Source organism: Motacilla alba, chromosome 2, assembly GCF_015832195.1.
Source record: "Motacilla alba alba isolate MOTALB_02 chromosome 2, Motacilla_alba_V1.0_pri, whole genome shotgun sequence".
In the NCBI taxonomy this organism is placed as follows: Eukaryota; Metazoa; Chordata; class Aves; order Passeriformes; family Motacillidae; genus Motacilla; species Motacilla alba.
The window spans coordinates 14,831,104-14,843,999 of NC_052017.1; the positions used below are offsets into that span (position 1 = coordinate 14,831,104).

Here is a 12,896-nt window from a genome sequence, read left to right on the forward strand (position 1 = left end):
GTTGCAGAGGACTGTTCTAGAAAACAAAAGCAATGCACACTAAGCTAATTCAAAGGTGATAAACTGTGAAAGAAATTATTATACAATCCTACAAACATATACAAAGTAGGCTAAGTGGTAAAGATTCTATAGAGGTAATTCTATCAAGTGCACATTGTCCAAAAATTGAGAAGTGAAAGCGACCACACAACTTATTTTTGCATTTGCCATTGCGGGTCAGTTTGTGTAAGGACATCTGAAAAAGTTGTTGAACCCATTCCTTTAATTTGTGATTTGAAGTGGTAAAGACTGCTGCCACCAAAACAAAGGAGCAATAAGAATTTAATGAAGTGAAAAATTCACACGGCTACATCATATTTTCTAAGAAATTCTCAGGAGCATCTGGAACCCCTCTGTCCTCTTGTAACCCTGTATCACAGAGCTTCAGAAATGCTCACCTGGTTAGCACAAGTCAAAGACACTGTGTCACTGGGTGACTTGGCAAAGAAAAACTTAAGAAAAAAAGTGACCTCTAATTTAATCTTGCCTTGACTTTACTCTGTTCACATTTTGGAGTTGAAAGCATAAAAAGACAGAAGAGCTTTTAAAAGTCCTGCAGCAGGGCAAGAAAGGGTGTTTGGAGGTTTCCTACATAAAGTTTCTCAAAAACTTTCCTAATGCTCACCTTCACCTACAATTCCCCAGCAACAGTAGAACACATCAAGTACTTTTAACCTTGCAAGCACAGCCTGTCCTGCCACAGTGTTTACAAACTCATTCCCCAGAGGTGACAAGCACCCAGGATGCTTTCCATTACTTATAGCTATGTCTGAAAGAACTTTTCCATTGGAGAAGAGCCATTTGGGATAAAAACCCCAAATTAAGTACCAGTTCATACACTTCAATTTTTCTTAGCTACTCTTTTATGAAAAATAGTTGAAAAAGGTTAAATCATCAACTGTTCTGGAGATAACAATGTATTTGATGCAAGTAAGTTTAAATTTGAGAACTCACCTGCTGTTGTCATTGAATCCAAATCTATCTTAGAACAGCAAACACCAACTGTTGAAACACCTTCTGTTTCTCCAAACGTTTCTGAATCCCTAATGGAACTGACCAAATAGGAGGCAAACCCTTTTCACAGAAGCTGACTAGAAGCAGCTAGCTGGAATCGTTTTGAAGCACAGGAACTTCCCTCTCTTTAATGTGTACTTTGGCACAATTTTATAGTGGGCACGGCCCAAGCAATAATTATTTGTACTTGATCATTCATCCTTTGAAGAGTGCAATCAGAAGAACGCAAGCCATGTTTTGAATTTAATCAGCCATTTCAGGAGCCAAATGCAGGCAATGTCAAATGATACCTTCTCAGTGATGAGTAACTGGATTAATTATTAAATCGTAGTACTGAAGGCACAAAAGCTTTCATATATATTCCAAAGTGAGATGCATTTATTTTCCAATTTAAACTCAGGAAGTTTAAATTCAACAAAATCGATTTTATAGCCTGTATATAATGTGGGACTCACTTCAGAACAGCAGTCACATGAAAAACTGGAGTTAGCTTTTTTTCCCCTTGTGCAAATAACTTTATAGGAGACCACCACAGAGTAACTTTAAATGGACTGCATGGACACAATGACTTTTTTACCACTCAGAATCAGGGACAAGAGTTTCAGAGAGGAGATTCTTACATCTCTGAATATCATACCAGGGAGTACACACTGGCACTGAAAGTGTCAGAGGTATCAAAGAATGGGCTCTTGGCAACATGGCCTTTAAAATACCAGCTACTGCCTACATGTGTAACCAAACAAGAGATCAAATCCCACATTTAAGCTCTTGGCTGCTTTAGGTACTACACCACATCTTGGTGGGTGCAGATGGTTTCCTTCAAAAGACAGACAGACAGCAATTAGGGGAAATTTGTTTTATGCAAATATTGACTCAAGCCTCATCTGGAAAAAAATCTGAAATTAGAGATAATGTAGTCAGCAATTTGTATTATATTATTACTCACACAGTAGTTTGAGTTGGATGAGACCTTTAAAGGTCATTTAGTCCAATCTCTCTGCAATGAGCGGGGACACTTCAACTAGATCAGGTTGCTCAGAGTCCCATTCAACATCACCCTGAATGCTTGCAGAGATGGGGGATCTACCTTCTCTGTGGACAACCTGTACCTGTGTTTTACCAGCTTTCTTGTAAAAAATTTCCTCCTTATATCTAGTATCAACCTACCCCTCTTTTAGCTCAAAACCATTCCTCCTTGTCCTACCAGAAAAGAGGAATGTCCCTGTTAAAAAGTCTGTCCTGATCTTATAATCACTTCCTGCAACACTGAAAGGCTGAAATCAGATCTCCCTGGAACCTTTTCTTTTCCAAGCTGAACAACCCCAACTGTCTCAGCCTTTCCTTATAGGAAAGGTGCCCCATCTCTCTGATTATTTTTGTTGCTCTCTTCTGGAATTGTTCCAACACTCCATGTCTTTCCTGTGCTGAGGATTACAGATACAGTATTCCAGGTGGGATCTCAAGAGAGTGAAGCAGGGGGGCAGAATCACCTCTCTCAAGCTGCTGACCATGATCCTTTTGATGTGGCCCAGGACACATTTAGCTTTCCGGGCTGCAGGTGCACATTGCCAGCCCATGTCCAGCCCCTCATCCACCAGTTCCCCAAAGTTCTTGGCAGAGCTGCTCTCAATCCCTTCAACCCCTATCCTGTACTGGTTCTACTGGGGCTTGCCCCAGACCAGGTGCAGGACTTGGCACTTGTCCTAACCAAAGCCCTTATGAGACTCTGATGAGCCCACTTCTCAAGGTTGTCCATGTCCCTCTGGGTGATTGTCCCATCCTTCAGGAGTGTCAACCACACCACTTGAATTGGTGTCATCTGCAAAATTGCTGAGGGTGCACTCAAACCCCTTGTGTCATTGAGGAAGACATTAAATAACCTTGGTCCCCACAGAGACCCTCAAGGGACACCACTTGTCACTGATGTCCATCAGGACTCTGAGCTGTTGACCACTACTCCCCGGATGCAGCTGTCCAACCAATTCCTCATCTACCAAACAATCCATCCATAGCTCTTCAATTTAGAGAGAAGGATGCTGTGGGGGACGGTGTAGAAGGCCTTGCAGAAGCACAGACAGAGACATCTGTAGCCTTTCCCTTGTCCACTTATGTAGTCACTCAACCACAGAAGGCCACTAGATGGGTCAGGCAGGACTTGCCTTGAAGAAGCTGTGCTGGCTGTCTCGAATCACCTCCCTGTCCTCCATGTACCTTAGCATAGTTTCTGAGAGGATCTGTTCCATGATCTTCCCAGGTACAGAGGTGAGGCTGACAGGGCAGCAGTTTCCAGTATCCTCCTTTCTACCCTTTTTAAAGATGGGTGCAATGTTTCCCTTTTTCCAGTCACTTGGGACTTCACCTGACTGCTCAGATATCATGGAGATATATCACCCAATTCCCTCAAGACTCCAGGATAAATCTAATTGGGTCCTGTAGCCTTATTTTTGTTCAGTTTCCTCAGGCAGTCAGGAACATGATTTTGTTCTTATAGCAGGAGGGACTTTGCTTCCCCAGTCACCACCCTACTGTCCACTCACTCATGAGGTGTGGAAGGAGAAGTTGCCATTGAAGGCTGAGGCAAAAAAGTAGTTGAGCCTTCTCCTCATCCTTTGTTACCAGTTTTGCTTTGACCTTCCATACCTAGCTAACATACCTGTAGAAGTCCTTGCTATGCTTTGCATCCCTTGCCAAGTTCAGTTCCAGCTTCACCTTGCCCCTCCTAACCTCATCTCTGCACAACTGGGCAGGGTCCCTATGCTCTTCCCAAAACACCTGTCTCTGCTCACTACTGTGCATTTACTTCTTTAATAATCCATGTTGGCTTCTTTCCTTTTTTTTCCTGATTTCTCACAACTGGGAGCTGAAAAGCTCTTCTGCTCTATGGAAAGCATAAATGGTTGAGTTTATACCTGTTACCTCAGTTTCTTAAAAACAGTCAACACTGTTCAGCATTATGCACATATGTATAAAATTAGGTTCTCATTTACATCAGTTTTAGTTGCAACGTTTTAAGTTAAGGTTTTACAGTTATTATTTTCTATCCGCCTACCAAGAAAATAAAGACTCACACTTAGAGAAAATAATACTTAAAAAAAATTCTTAGTCACACATTATTTTCAGTCAGCATAACAATTTGACAGTATTTCTATACCACACTGAGAAATTGTAATGTAAAATTAATTGAAACTATTTTTTTTTCCTTTTGGAAGAATCTGGTTACCCTATTACCATAGTAAATTTGTCAAGTCTAAAGCAATTCAGCATAGAATTTTAACTCTCCCCTCTGCCCCTTCATGCACATATATGCCTGATATTATCTGAAAAATTGACTACCACAGTTCAAAAGGGTTTTTACACTTTCGCATCAGGAAAACAAATCAACTATTATTTCAAGTGACCCAAGACACTCTTCAGCTTTTAAGTTTGCAAACTGTTTTATTTTGGAAGATGTCATCATAAAGATAGTCAAATCTTCACTGAGAAGCAGCTTGCCTCTACTTGGAAGCTACCAGCCAGCAATTACAAGGTATAAAAGAAAGAAAGTTCAGAGACTTGCTCTAACAGGTTATTAAAAATTCAAAAAACAAAACCCAAGGGGATTTAGAACCATAACTCCTTCAACTTTTAGTTTGTGTCCTCCCCACAAAGGGCCTAATTTTAGCAAAAACTGTATAAATATAAAGTGAAACCAAGGACATAGCTAATTAGAGAAATACATAGCTACTTCCTTGTATCAGATACGCACTGTGATACAATAAACCCAACTAATCCATCCTGAGACATCCAAAGCAACTAAATACATTCTTCAAGGGTAATAAATACATTCTCATTAATACTGTAGACACTGATGCAAAAGCTGATTAAGATAAAGGAATCTACAGCAAAACAGAAAATGGAAATCATACTTACCTTTGTCTGCTGTTACTGTGCAAGGGCTGGTCATTCTGCAAGTGGGTCGGTGAGGCTGCCCGCTTGGGTGAAGAGAGGGACTCTCGGGGGGCTTGCTTTGGTGGTATTGGCACTTCGTTGTAGCAGGAAGAGTCTCGTCCAGAAAGTGAAAGGGAGACAGAACTATCCAAGGTTGCTGAAGGCTCAGGAGCCTGTCTAATGGCACTGTCATCTGCTTTTCTAACACCCTTTTCATTTGAGAGGTCATCTTTATCTTCACGGTTGGAGTACTCTTTGGAATCAGAAATCACACTCTTCGATGCCTTTGTCTCAGTCCTGGAAAAATAGAGGGTGCCATAGTCCTTGTTTTCATCATCTTGCCTTTCACTTTTCACTCCCTTTCTTTCCACGCTGTCAGGATCTTTCCTTGCCCGTGTATATCTGGATGAGTAGTCAGAATCCAAATCAGACTCAAGAGATAATCCATACTTTTCTGCCAGCTGGCGTCGCCTCTCTGCCTTGTACCTAGCTATTCTCTCTGCTTTTGACTCCAGTTCCTGGACATCCATGTTTGCTGTGCTGTACAAGGGCTCTGTATTACCTCCTGTGGTTTCTGATCGGTATCTGGATGATCTGGGGTGTTTCTCTACAGAAGAATCTGAAGTTTCCTCCTCTTCATTTGATCTTCCTGTCAAAAGTGCAACATATATGAGCAAGTCCTTCCCAAAACTCCAGGTACCCACCCACCACTCAAACTGATTGAACTAAAAGCTTTCCATTTTCTTACAAATCAAAGTGACGGCACAGACACATTATATTTATTATTTTGTCTCCAAAAGCATATACAAACAATTAAGAAATATGTATTAGGAATAATTCTTTAATAAGTAATAGTTCTCAATTCAAATGGTTATTTGAAAGCAGTAAGAACCATCAACATTTTCCAAGGAAGACAACTGGACACTTAAAAGGGAAATTAAAAAAAACCCAAACAAGCTGACAGAGCTCTTCAGTAGAAGAGCTTCTAGGCTGATAGTGTAGCAAACATGAAGTAATTCAGCAGTGCAAGAAGGCCTGCCATGTGCCACTTACCTAAGTGGGGACTGTATGGGTCAGTTGCACGCATATATCTTGGTGTATCCTCCTCTAGCAAACGGTGTGTGACGGATCCTGGGCAGTTTTGTAGAAGCATAGGCTGTGCATCGTTTTCAATTCCCTCTAAGCGCCTAGCTATTCTTTCTTTTCTGAAAAATATGTGAAAAATGTGAAAACAGGCATCTTGAAGATTCGAGGGCACAGTTTCTACGAGGAGGTAACAAAACAAGTTGTGTGTTTTGTTTTACAGGCCAAACACTTTTTTCCTTTACCTTTTCATTTCCAAAAAATCTCGGCTGTTTGGTTCAAAGAGTTTTCTTAATTCTGAAACTGAGACAACAAAAGATTATGCAGCTTATAAAACAATGAGTTTCAGAAACTTGCGAAAATGCTTTAGAGTAAGAAGGAACAGTCAAATAAGTTCAGTGGTTTGAAATAGCTTTTTTGAGGAAATGAGCATTTTCCTCTTGTTTTCCTAGTTTATTAAGGTTGTGCTGTCAAAAGTGCATTAGGCACATGGGTGTGACCATCAAGTACTGCTCTCCTCCACATACTTCCAGGCTAATCCCAAATCTGCTATGCCCATCCCAGCAGTTTTCAAGATGTAGTATATACTGGACAAGTTGTATTTTGATTAGCCAAAGTTAAGCTTATGTGCCCTAGTAACCCATTTCAGAACCAGGTAGTATGGAAAGTCTGCTTACCCTGCCAACTCAAAGGTCAGGGACTGACTATGTTTTAAGAGAAGCAGTAAGGAAGAGGTCCCTTCTTCCTTACTTTCCTCCACACCTTTATATTGATCAAATCCCAAGAATCCCAGTGACTCATTGCTGAAGTGAAAATTACCATGCACCATCATGGTACTCTTGCATGGTTAATCACTTGCTACTTTGCTAACTTTCCCCTGTAGTTTTAATTGGACATACTTTCCTTCTCTTCCCCTGAACCCTTTGCTGGTGTGAAGTGCCAGCAGACAGCTGCCACAGTCCACAAAATTGTAGTGAACCAAGGGGAGGCACGATAGATGAAGTAATCCCTATATATACACCCATATGTGCACGTGCAAACCACACTGGAGCAGCGAGTGCTACGCAAATAAGTGCAGTGTGACTTCTTACCAGCAGGAAGAGAAACTGCCCAGGCTGTCCAGGGAAGCAGTGGACTGGGGTGGGGTGTGCCTAACAACACAGACATGCACATCCACACACCTCCGTACTGGGGCCTTGGCAAACGTGGTGCTGAAAGCTGTGTGCACCTATTCTTGAGCCAATGCACCTCTGGAGCTCTAACCCTGTTGACCCAGGGATCAAAAGTTAAAGCAAGTGAAAGTCTATGCCTGCTAAATTGGCAGAGATTGCCATCAGAAACACCCGATGAGTCAGGAGTGTCTAGCTGACATTGTTCCACTGCAGAGGTAAACCTATCAGCTTATTTTTCTTGCTACCAGATCTCATTGCTCTAGATACTTAAAGGATAAATATTATTGAAACACCACCCTTTTAAAGGTCAGATGCACCTTTTCTGCCTTCCCTCTACTGCAAGAACTTTACATGCACGGCTTGGTCAGGGCTCCAGTTCAGCTGACTCATCCAGGAAGTTTGCTGTACTCAATACCAGTGCTCACACCTCATAGATATTGTTGACACTGACTGTCACATCAACCTTACATGCTGAAAAGCCTGAAAGTAGGACTACAGATAAAATGTGCAGGATCAGCAAGAATTAACACATTCTGATCCTGAACCAACACCAAAGCAAAGATGAGCCCTTATGTTGTGTTTTCACAGACTTTTCTCTCAATGCATGAGCAGCTTCCACTGTTGCCCTGTCTACTCAAGCTGTGCTGGCAATGGAACTGTATTAAACAGAGAACTTGTCCATTTGAAACCAGCCTTCATTTCAGATCCACACCAAAGGAAATTATTTCTCAAAGACTAAAGACTCTCTCTAAAGACTTTGCTCTCACCTCCCCAAATCTATTATTTAATTATGTTCCACTAGTTATTAGAGTTTTTCTGTTCCATCTGTTGGTTATGTATACACAACATGGTCAAAACAAAACCCATAATTGTCTGTTTTCAGACAGGTCAAAGGCCTCCAGAACTGAGAGTTACTAAAATCACATTCCTTTCAAATCCTGATCATTTTTTTCCCCTAGTCCCCAATTTATACAGTCACCAAAACCATCATCAGAGAACAGGTCTTTTACAAGCTTTAGTAAATCTCTAAAGCACAGCTTCATTTATTAGTGAAAGTCTACTCTCCCCCCACCCCCAGAAAAGGAAACTTGACTATAAGTTGTCCACATACAAGAAATGTGGAACATCCAAAGAACTCCTAAAGCATTAGCTCAACACTCTCTTGCTACATGCTAGCTGAAGTTCCAGAGATTCTACTACCACTCTGCAGTCCTAATAAGAGCACTGGTCTCATGAAAAATGTCTCCCAACACCTCTCCAAACAACACAGGACAAAAATAGCATGGGACTACTCTATGCTGCCTTAGACTTTTTCCAAGCTTGAGATTACAGAAGTAATTTCAGCTAGGTTGGACAACATCTGTAGATTTTTTTTTGTGAAAGCAATTCCAGAAATATTCTTGTTTTGGTAAGGAGGGAAAAAGAAGCACAAAAAAAGCAAAACCAAAAGAAGACAAAATGAAGAAAATCTTCTAGTCTAGTGGTTTCTGTTTGATGAATAAAATATTTTACTTCAAAATGTAAAAAACAGTTGGAGACATTTCACTCTCAAGGACTCTGTTCGGCCCTTGCAAATTTAGGTGACCAGGTTTCTCCTTTTTAGTTTACAATTTGAGTATGTTGGTGCCAGCTCCCATCTGTCCATGGGATATTTTCCCATGTGACCATCACAAGCAACACCATGGGAGCACTAAAGCAACACTTTTACCCAAAAAGTAACACAAAAATCTGATTCAGCAAACAAGAAAAGACTAAGAAGCTTAAAATAATTAATTTCACAGTAAAAGCTCCTTATCTAGATTACTTCACGGCAACACACTTTGTAAGCACCACTGGTCAGCTAAGGGCATGAGGAAGAACAACCACAGCTCAGAAACAGCTCTGAACTTGAGGCTTTATTTTAGGATGTTGAGCAGGATGCTGTGGTAGGACACTCTCTGAGGTAAACTGTCAAGAGGCATCTTAACTTTGGCAACTATAGTCCTTCAAAACAAAATTTACTTTGGAATACCTTTATTTAGGAAAAACAGTATTGTGCCATATGCTGACCCAGAATGAAAAACAAAAAGTACATTTGGAGCGCATCTTATATTTTAAAAACTCCTTAAATTAAAGTGGAATATTTCTTATAGAAATACATATTCACAGACATCTTTCAGAAGCCTGCTACAGAATATAAACATGTTGATGCTGAAAGCCCTTTTTGACAGTTGCAGAGGGGACATGTGAATAAAGTTGCAGCCATGTGACAGCAGTCTTCTGTTCACAATACAGACGCTGTATTGTAAAAAGAAGCCTTCAAAAAAATACGTAATGGGGGGAGCATGTACACTTGTGAAGCCTGGATAGACTTCACAATGGATCAAAAGGTTACCTGCAGAGGATTAATTTCTCAGAGATGGTAAATAACCATTGCAACATAGGTACCACACATTTTCATTTCGAGGAAAATTTAACAGAATAGCAAACCTACGAGCCTCATTCCTACTTCCTCCTCTACACAACTGGAAAGGTGATGGTCTTAAAACTAGGCTGGAAAAGCATTTATCTTCTGTTTATGCCAGCAAAGGTGTATTGACATGTTCAATGCCCAACTGCAGGCCTCCGTTCAGTCTGTATCAGTTGAAAAGTAAACATATTCCTTCAATTTCTCAACATATGCAAACCTGGATCAAAATTAGCTCTAGAAAGGCTCTGGAAAATAACATGGACTTTCAAAAAGCCCTGCACTTCAAGTACTCCCATTGGAGCGCAACCAAAAGCTCCCACTGCTGTTTCTTAAGTCTGGTACACACCAAGTATGATCCCCTCATTATGAGAATATTTTTTTGAAAAATAAAAACATCCTGGAATAGAAATTAGTTCACTGTGAAGGAACTTACAGATAAGGTTTCTCAAGTGAAGGTTCAGTTAAGTTGCTGGCCATCTGACTGTAAGGCTAAGTGTAAGGAATAATGAGGGACTATGGATTATTACAGTCTTGTGCTGTCAGAAGCCTGTATTGTATAATTGCACATCACTCTATTCCATCATTTTTACCACCAATGCTTCTTTCTGAACATCTGTAATGATCATATTTAAAAGCATGTCACTTATATACCACTTAAACGTTATGCTGGAAGAAGTGCTCCTTTCTAGAGGAACTCTGCAACAAATGACATTAAAAGAGCAAGTCAGCTCCTTTATGTTGGAATTAGTGCATTTAGCCTTGTAGCTTGTCTGGAAAGAGTAAATACCACCAGAACATATACACATGCAATTTTAATCCAAGTTCTGATGTCCAGAACATCCTTGAATGAAAGGAACATCTTTGAGCCAGTTGCACATAGTTCTTCAGTCAAATGTCACCCTTTGGGGGTCAAGCACATTATGATTTTTCTCTAAATAATACAAGAGAAGTAATTCTTGCCTCTACCTCAACTGTGTCAAATGATAAAGATGGAACTGCTGTTTCCTTCAGAAATTACTCAGACTAAGATAGAAGTTTGGAAAATACAAAATATCTCCCAAACTAAACTGCATATGTATTGCAGGCCTTTTAGAATAAAAGACAAAAGTTCAAGTGCAGTCAATTGGTCATGAAAGCACAGTGACTCCACCAACCACTGCAGGGGCCTGGGAAGAGCTACGATTCTTAACAAGTCAAGTCAATACTTTTGAACTCAGGATTATCTATCTGTAAAAATAAACTCTGTGAAGTTTTGGATTTCAACTACCAACCTATTGAAACCAGGCAAACAAAGCTGAACTTTATGAAGCAGGGATGCAGGAAGGTCTTGTAAAAGAGCTTTGTGGTTCATCCCCTGTTTCATCCTTCATGCATACTTCACAGGGAAAACTCATTTACAAAACATCTGTGCCTAAGTGATTTTAACTGTGCCTTGTACTTGCAAAGATGAAACTTCACATGCTGTTCAATTACCACTTGTGTTCATAACATGTCTCCCTCACCTACCTTTGGGAAGTACTGCTAAGAGATTAGCATCAATATCCTTTGTGCTGTTCGCAAGTTCTTCTTTATCTTCAAATGAGAACTCCTTCTGAAAACTGAAAGCAACATCTGGTTTACAGAACTGTGGATGTCTCTGCTGCAAATCAAATAAACCCAAGACATAACCAATTTACTGCAAGATAGTCTAACAGAGATACCAAAGAAAATATTTTCTCTAAGAATGAGCTAAGAAATAACCCAAAGAAACTCAGAAAGCCAAACCTAACATAATTTGAAACTTGTTTGGAACTGACTGTGACACATTTTTGCATTAGATTACTGACTGCCTTCAAAATGCTCTACTAAACAAGTACATTTAATATAATCTACATTGAATGGTTCTTCATAAATATTAAAACGTCATCAAAGGCAGTACTGCATGTACACTCCACCTAGAAACCCTCTGCACAACTACTCTGTTGTTGTTACTGCATTGTTCTCTGGATCTTACAGTTTATAATATGCTAATAGGAGTACCAGATCATTTAATTTTATACCATGTCTTTTCAAAACAGGAAAATTGCCCATTTAGATGAAACAAAATATTTCTTTAAATATCTTCATTAAATATGCAAATTTAACTGTAAAATGTAGTTGTCATAGTGGCCTAAAGTAGATCCTAGTTGTCTACAGAAACCTTTTTGGAGGAAGTGTTCCTCCTTGTAAGCAAGATTTTTTTTCTCCAGTCAATAAAAATAGAGAACAAATTACTGTATTCAGCCATTGTGACTATTCCAGCTGGGTGTAAGAAAACTTATAATGGTCTTAAAGCCTTTAGTAAACTGTGTAGACAGGTGTAACAGATATAAATCCTCACAGTGATCCCAGGTTCTTCATTTTGTCACAGTAGTGGTGTGCCATATAATTTAATGTCATTCTGATAAGAAAAACTGTTCAATCTTACTGTTGAAAAATCCTTCCTGAGGACAGATTTTAAATGTCTGCTTTTTTTTTTTCCAAGGGTATGAATTCTGTACTCACTATTTCCAAAAAACAATTCTCATTGAAAAGAGTTTTAACCTATATTGACTGATGTGCTTCATAAGTATTCCTGTTTGTAAATATATTTTTATAAATAACATCTCTTTTTAAGATACTGAGGGGAGAACAAAATCCTTGAAATGACAATGAAGAACCTGGGCTGTGTCACCACCAGGCACTATGCCACCTGCCGCAAATTGTCTCCAACAACTGCACTTAGAGAAATTATTCCAGGTACTGCCAAGAAAAGCAATGTTAGCCACTACAGAAAATAACAAATAGAAGATGGAGAGCTGCAATAAGCTGTCCATTAGAGAGAACTGTGTGTCCTTACACAGCAAACACATGGTAATTGAACTAAACAAAAATCAAAACACAATGAAAAAATAGCACACAGCAGCCACAAGCAGATGGATCCATGTGTCATCTGAGACTGGGCAAAGACTCAGACAGTTAACTGGATGTTTTTCTATGCCTGACCCCACACTGCCAACATTTGCAATTCTTACTAGCCTCACAATATATTATTTTCTTACAGACACACTTCTAGAGAACACTGGATGGAGAGAAACCCAATTTGAAAGTAGTTTCTACTCCTTTTAGCTGAGGATGAGTTTGAAAAATGCAAATAATATTGGTCTAAGGCTATAAACCAACCCTAAATTTATTCTGCCAAATCAACTTAATGA

At 39.7% G+C, this 12,896-nt stretch overlaps 1 protein-coding gene across 20 annotated transcripts in view; it reads right to left on the reverse strand.

The window, feature by feature from the left end:
* The window catches only part of SVIL (supervillin), a 134,186-nt gene that overhangs the window by 48,293 nt on the left and 72,997 nt on the right, over positions 1 to 12,896 (reverse strand). For 19 of the 20 annotated variants that reach the window (XM_038129587.1, XM_038129580.1, XM_038129582.1 and 16 more), the window contains 4 exons: positions 11,191 to 11,282; positions 6,309 to 6,366; positions 6,034 to 6,185; positions 4,963 to 5,629 (listed from right to left, as the gene is read on the reverse strand). In XM_038129587.1, coding sequence (XP_037985515.1) covers positions 4,963 to 5,629; positions 6,034 to 6,185; positions 6,309 to 6,316 — 827 coding nt within the window. In that variant the 5' untranslated portion in view covers positions 6,317 to 6,366; positions 11,191 to 11,282. The remainder of the gene's footprint in view (positions 1 to 4,962; positions 5,630 to 6,033; positions 6,186 to 6,308; positions 6,367 to 11,190; positions 11,283 to 12,896) is intronic. The other variant, XM_038129589.1, reaches the window with a different exon arrangement.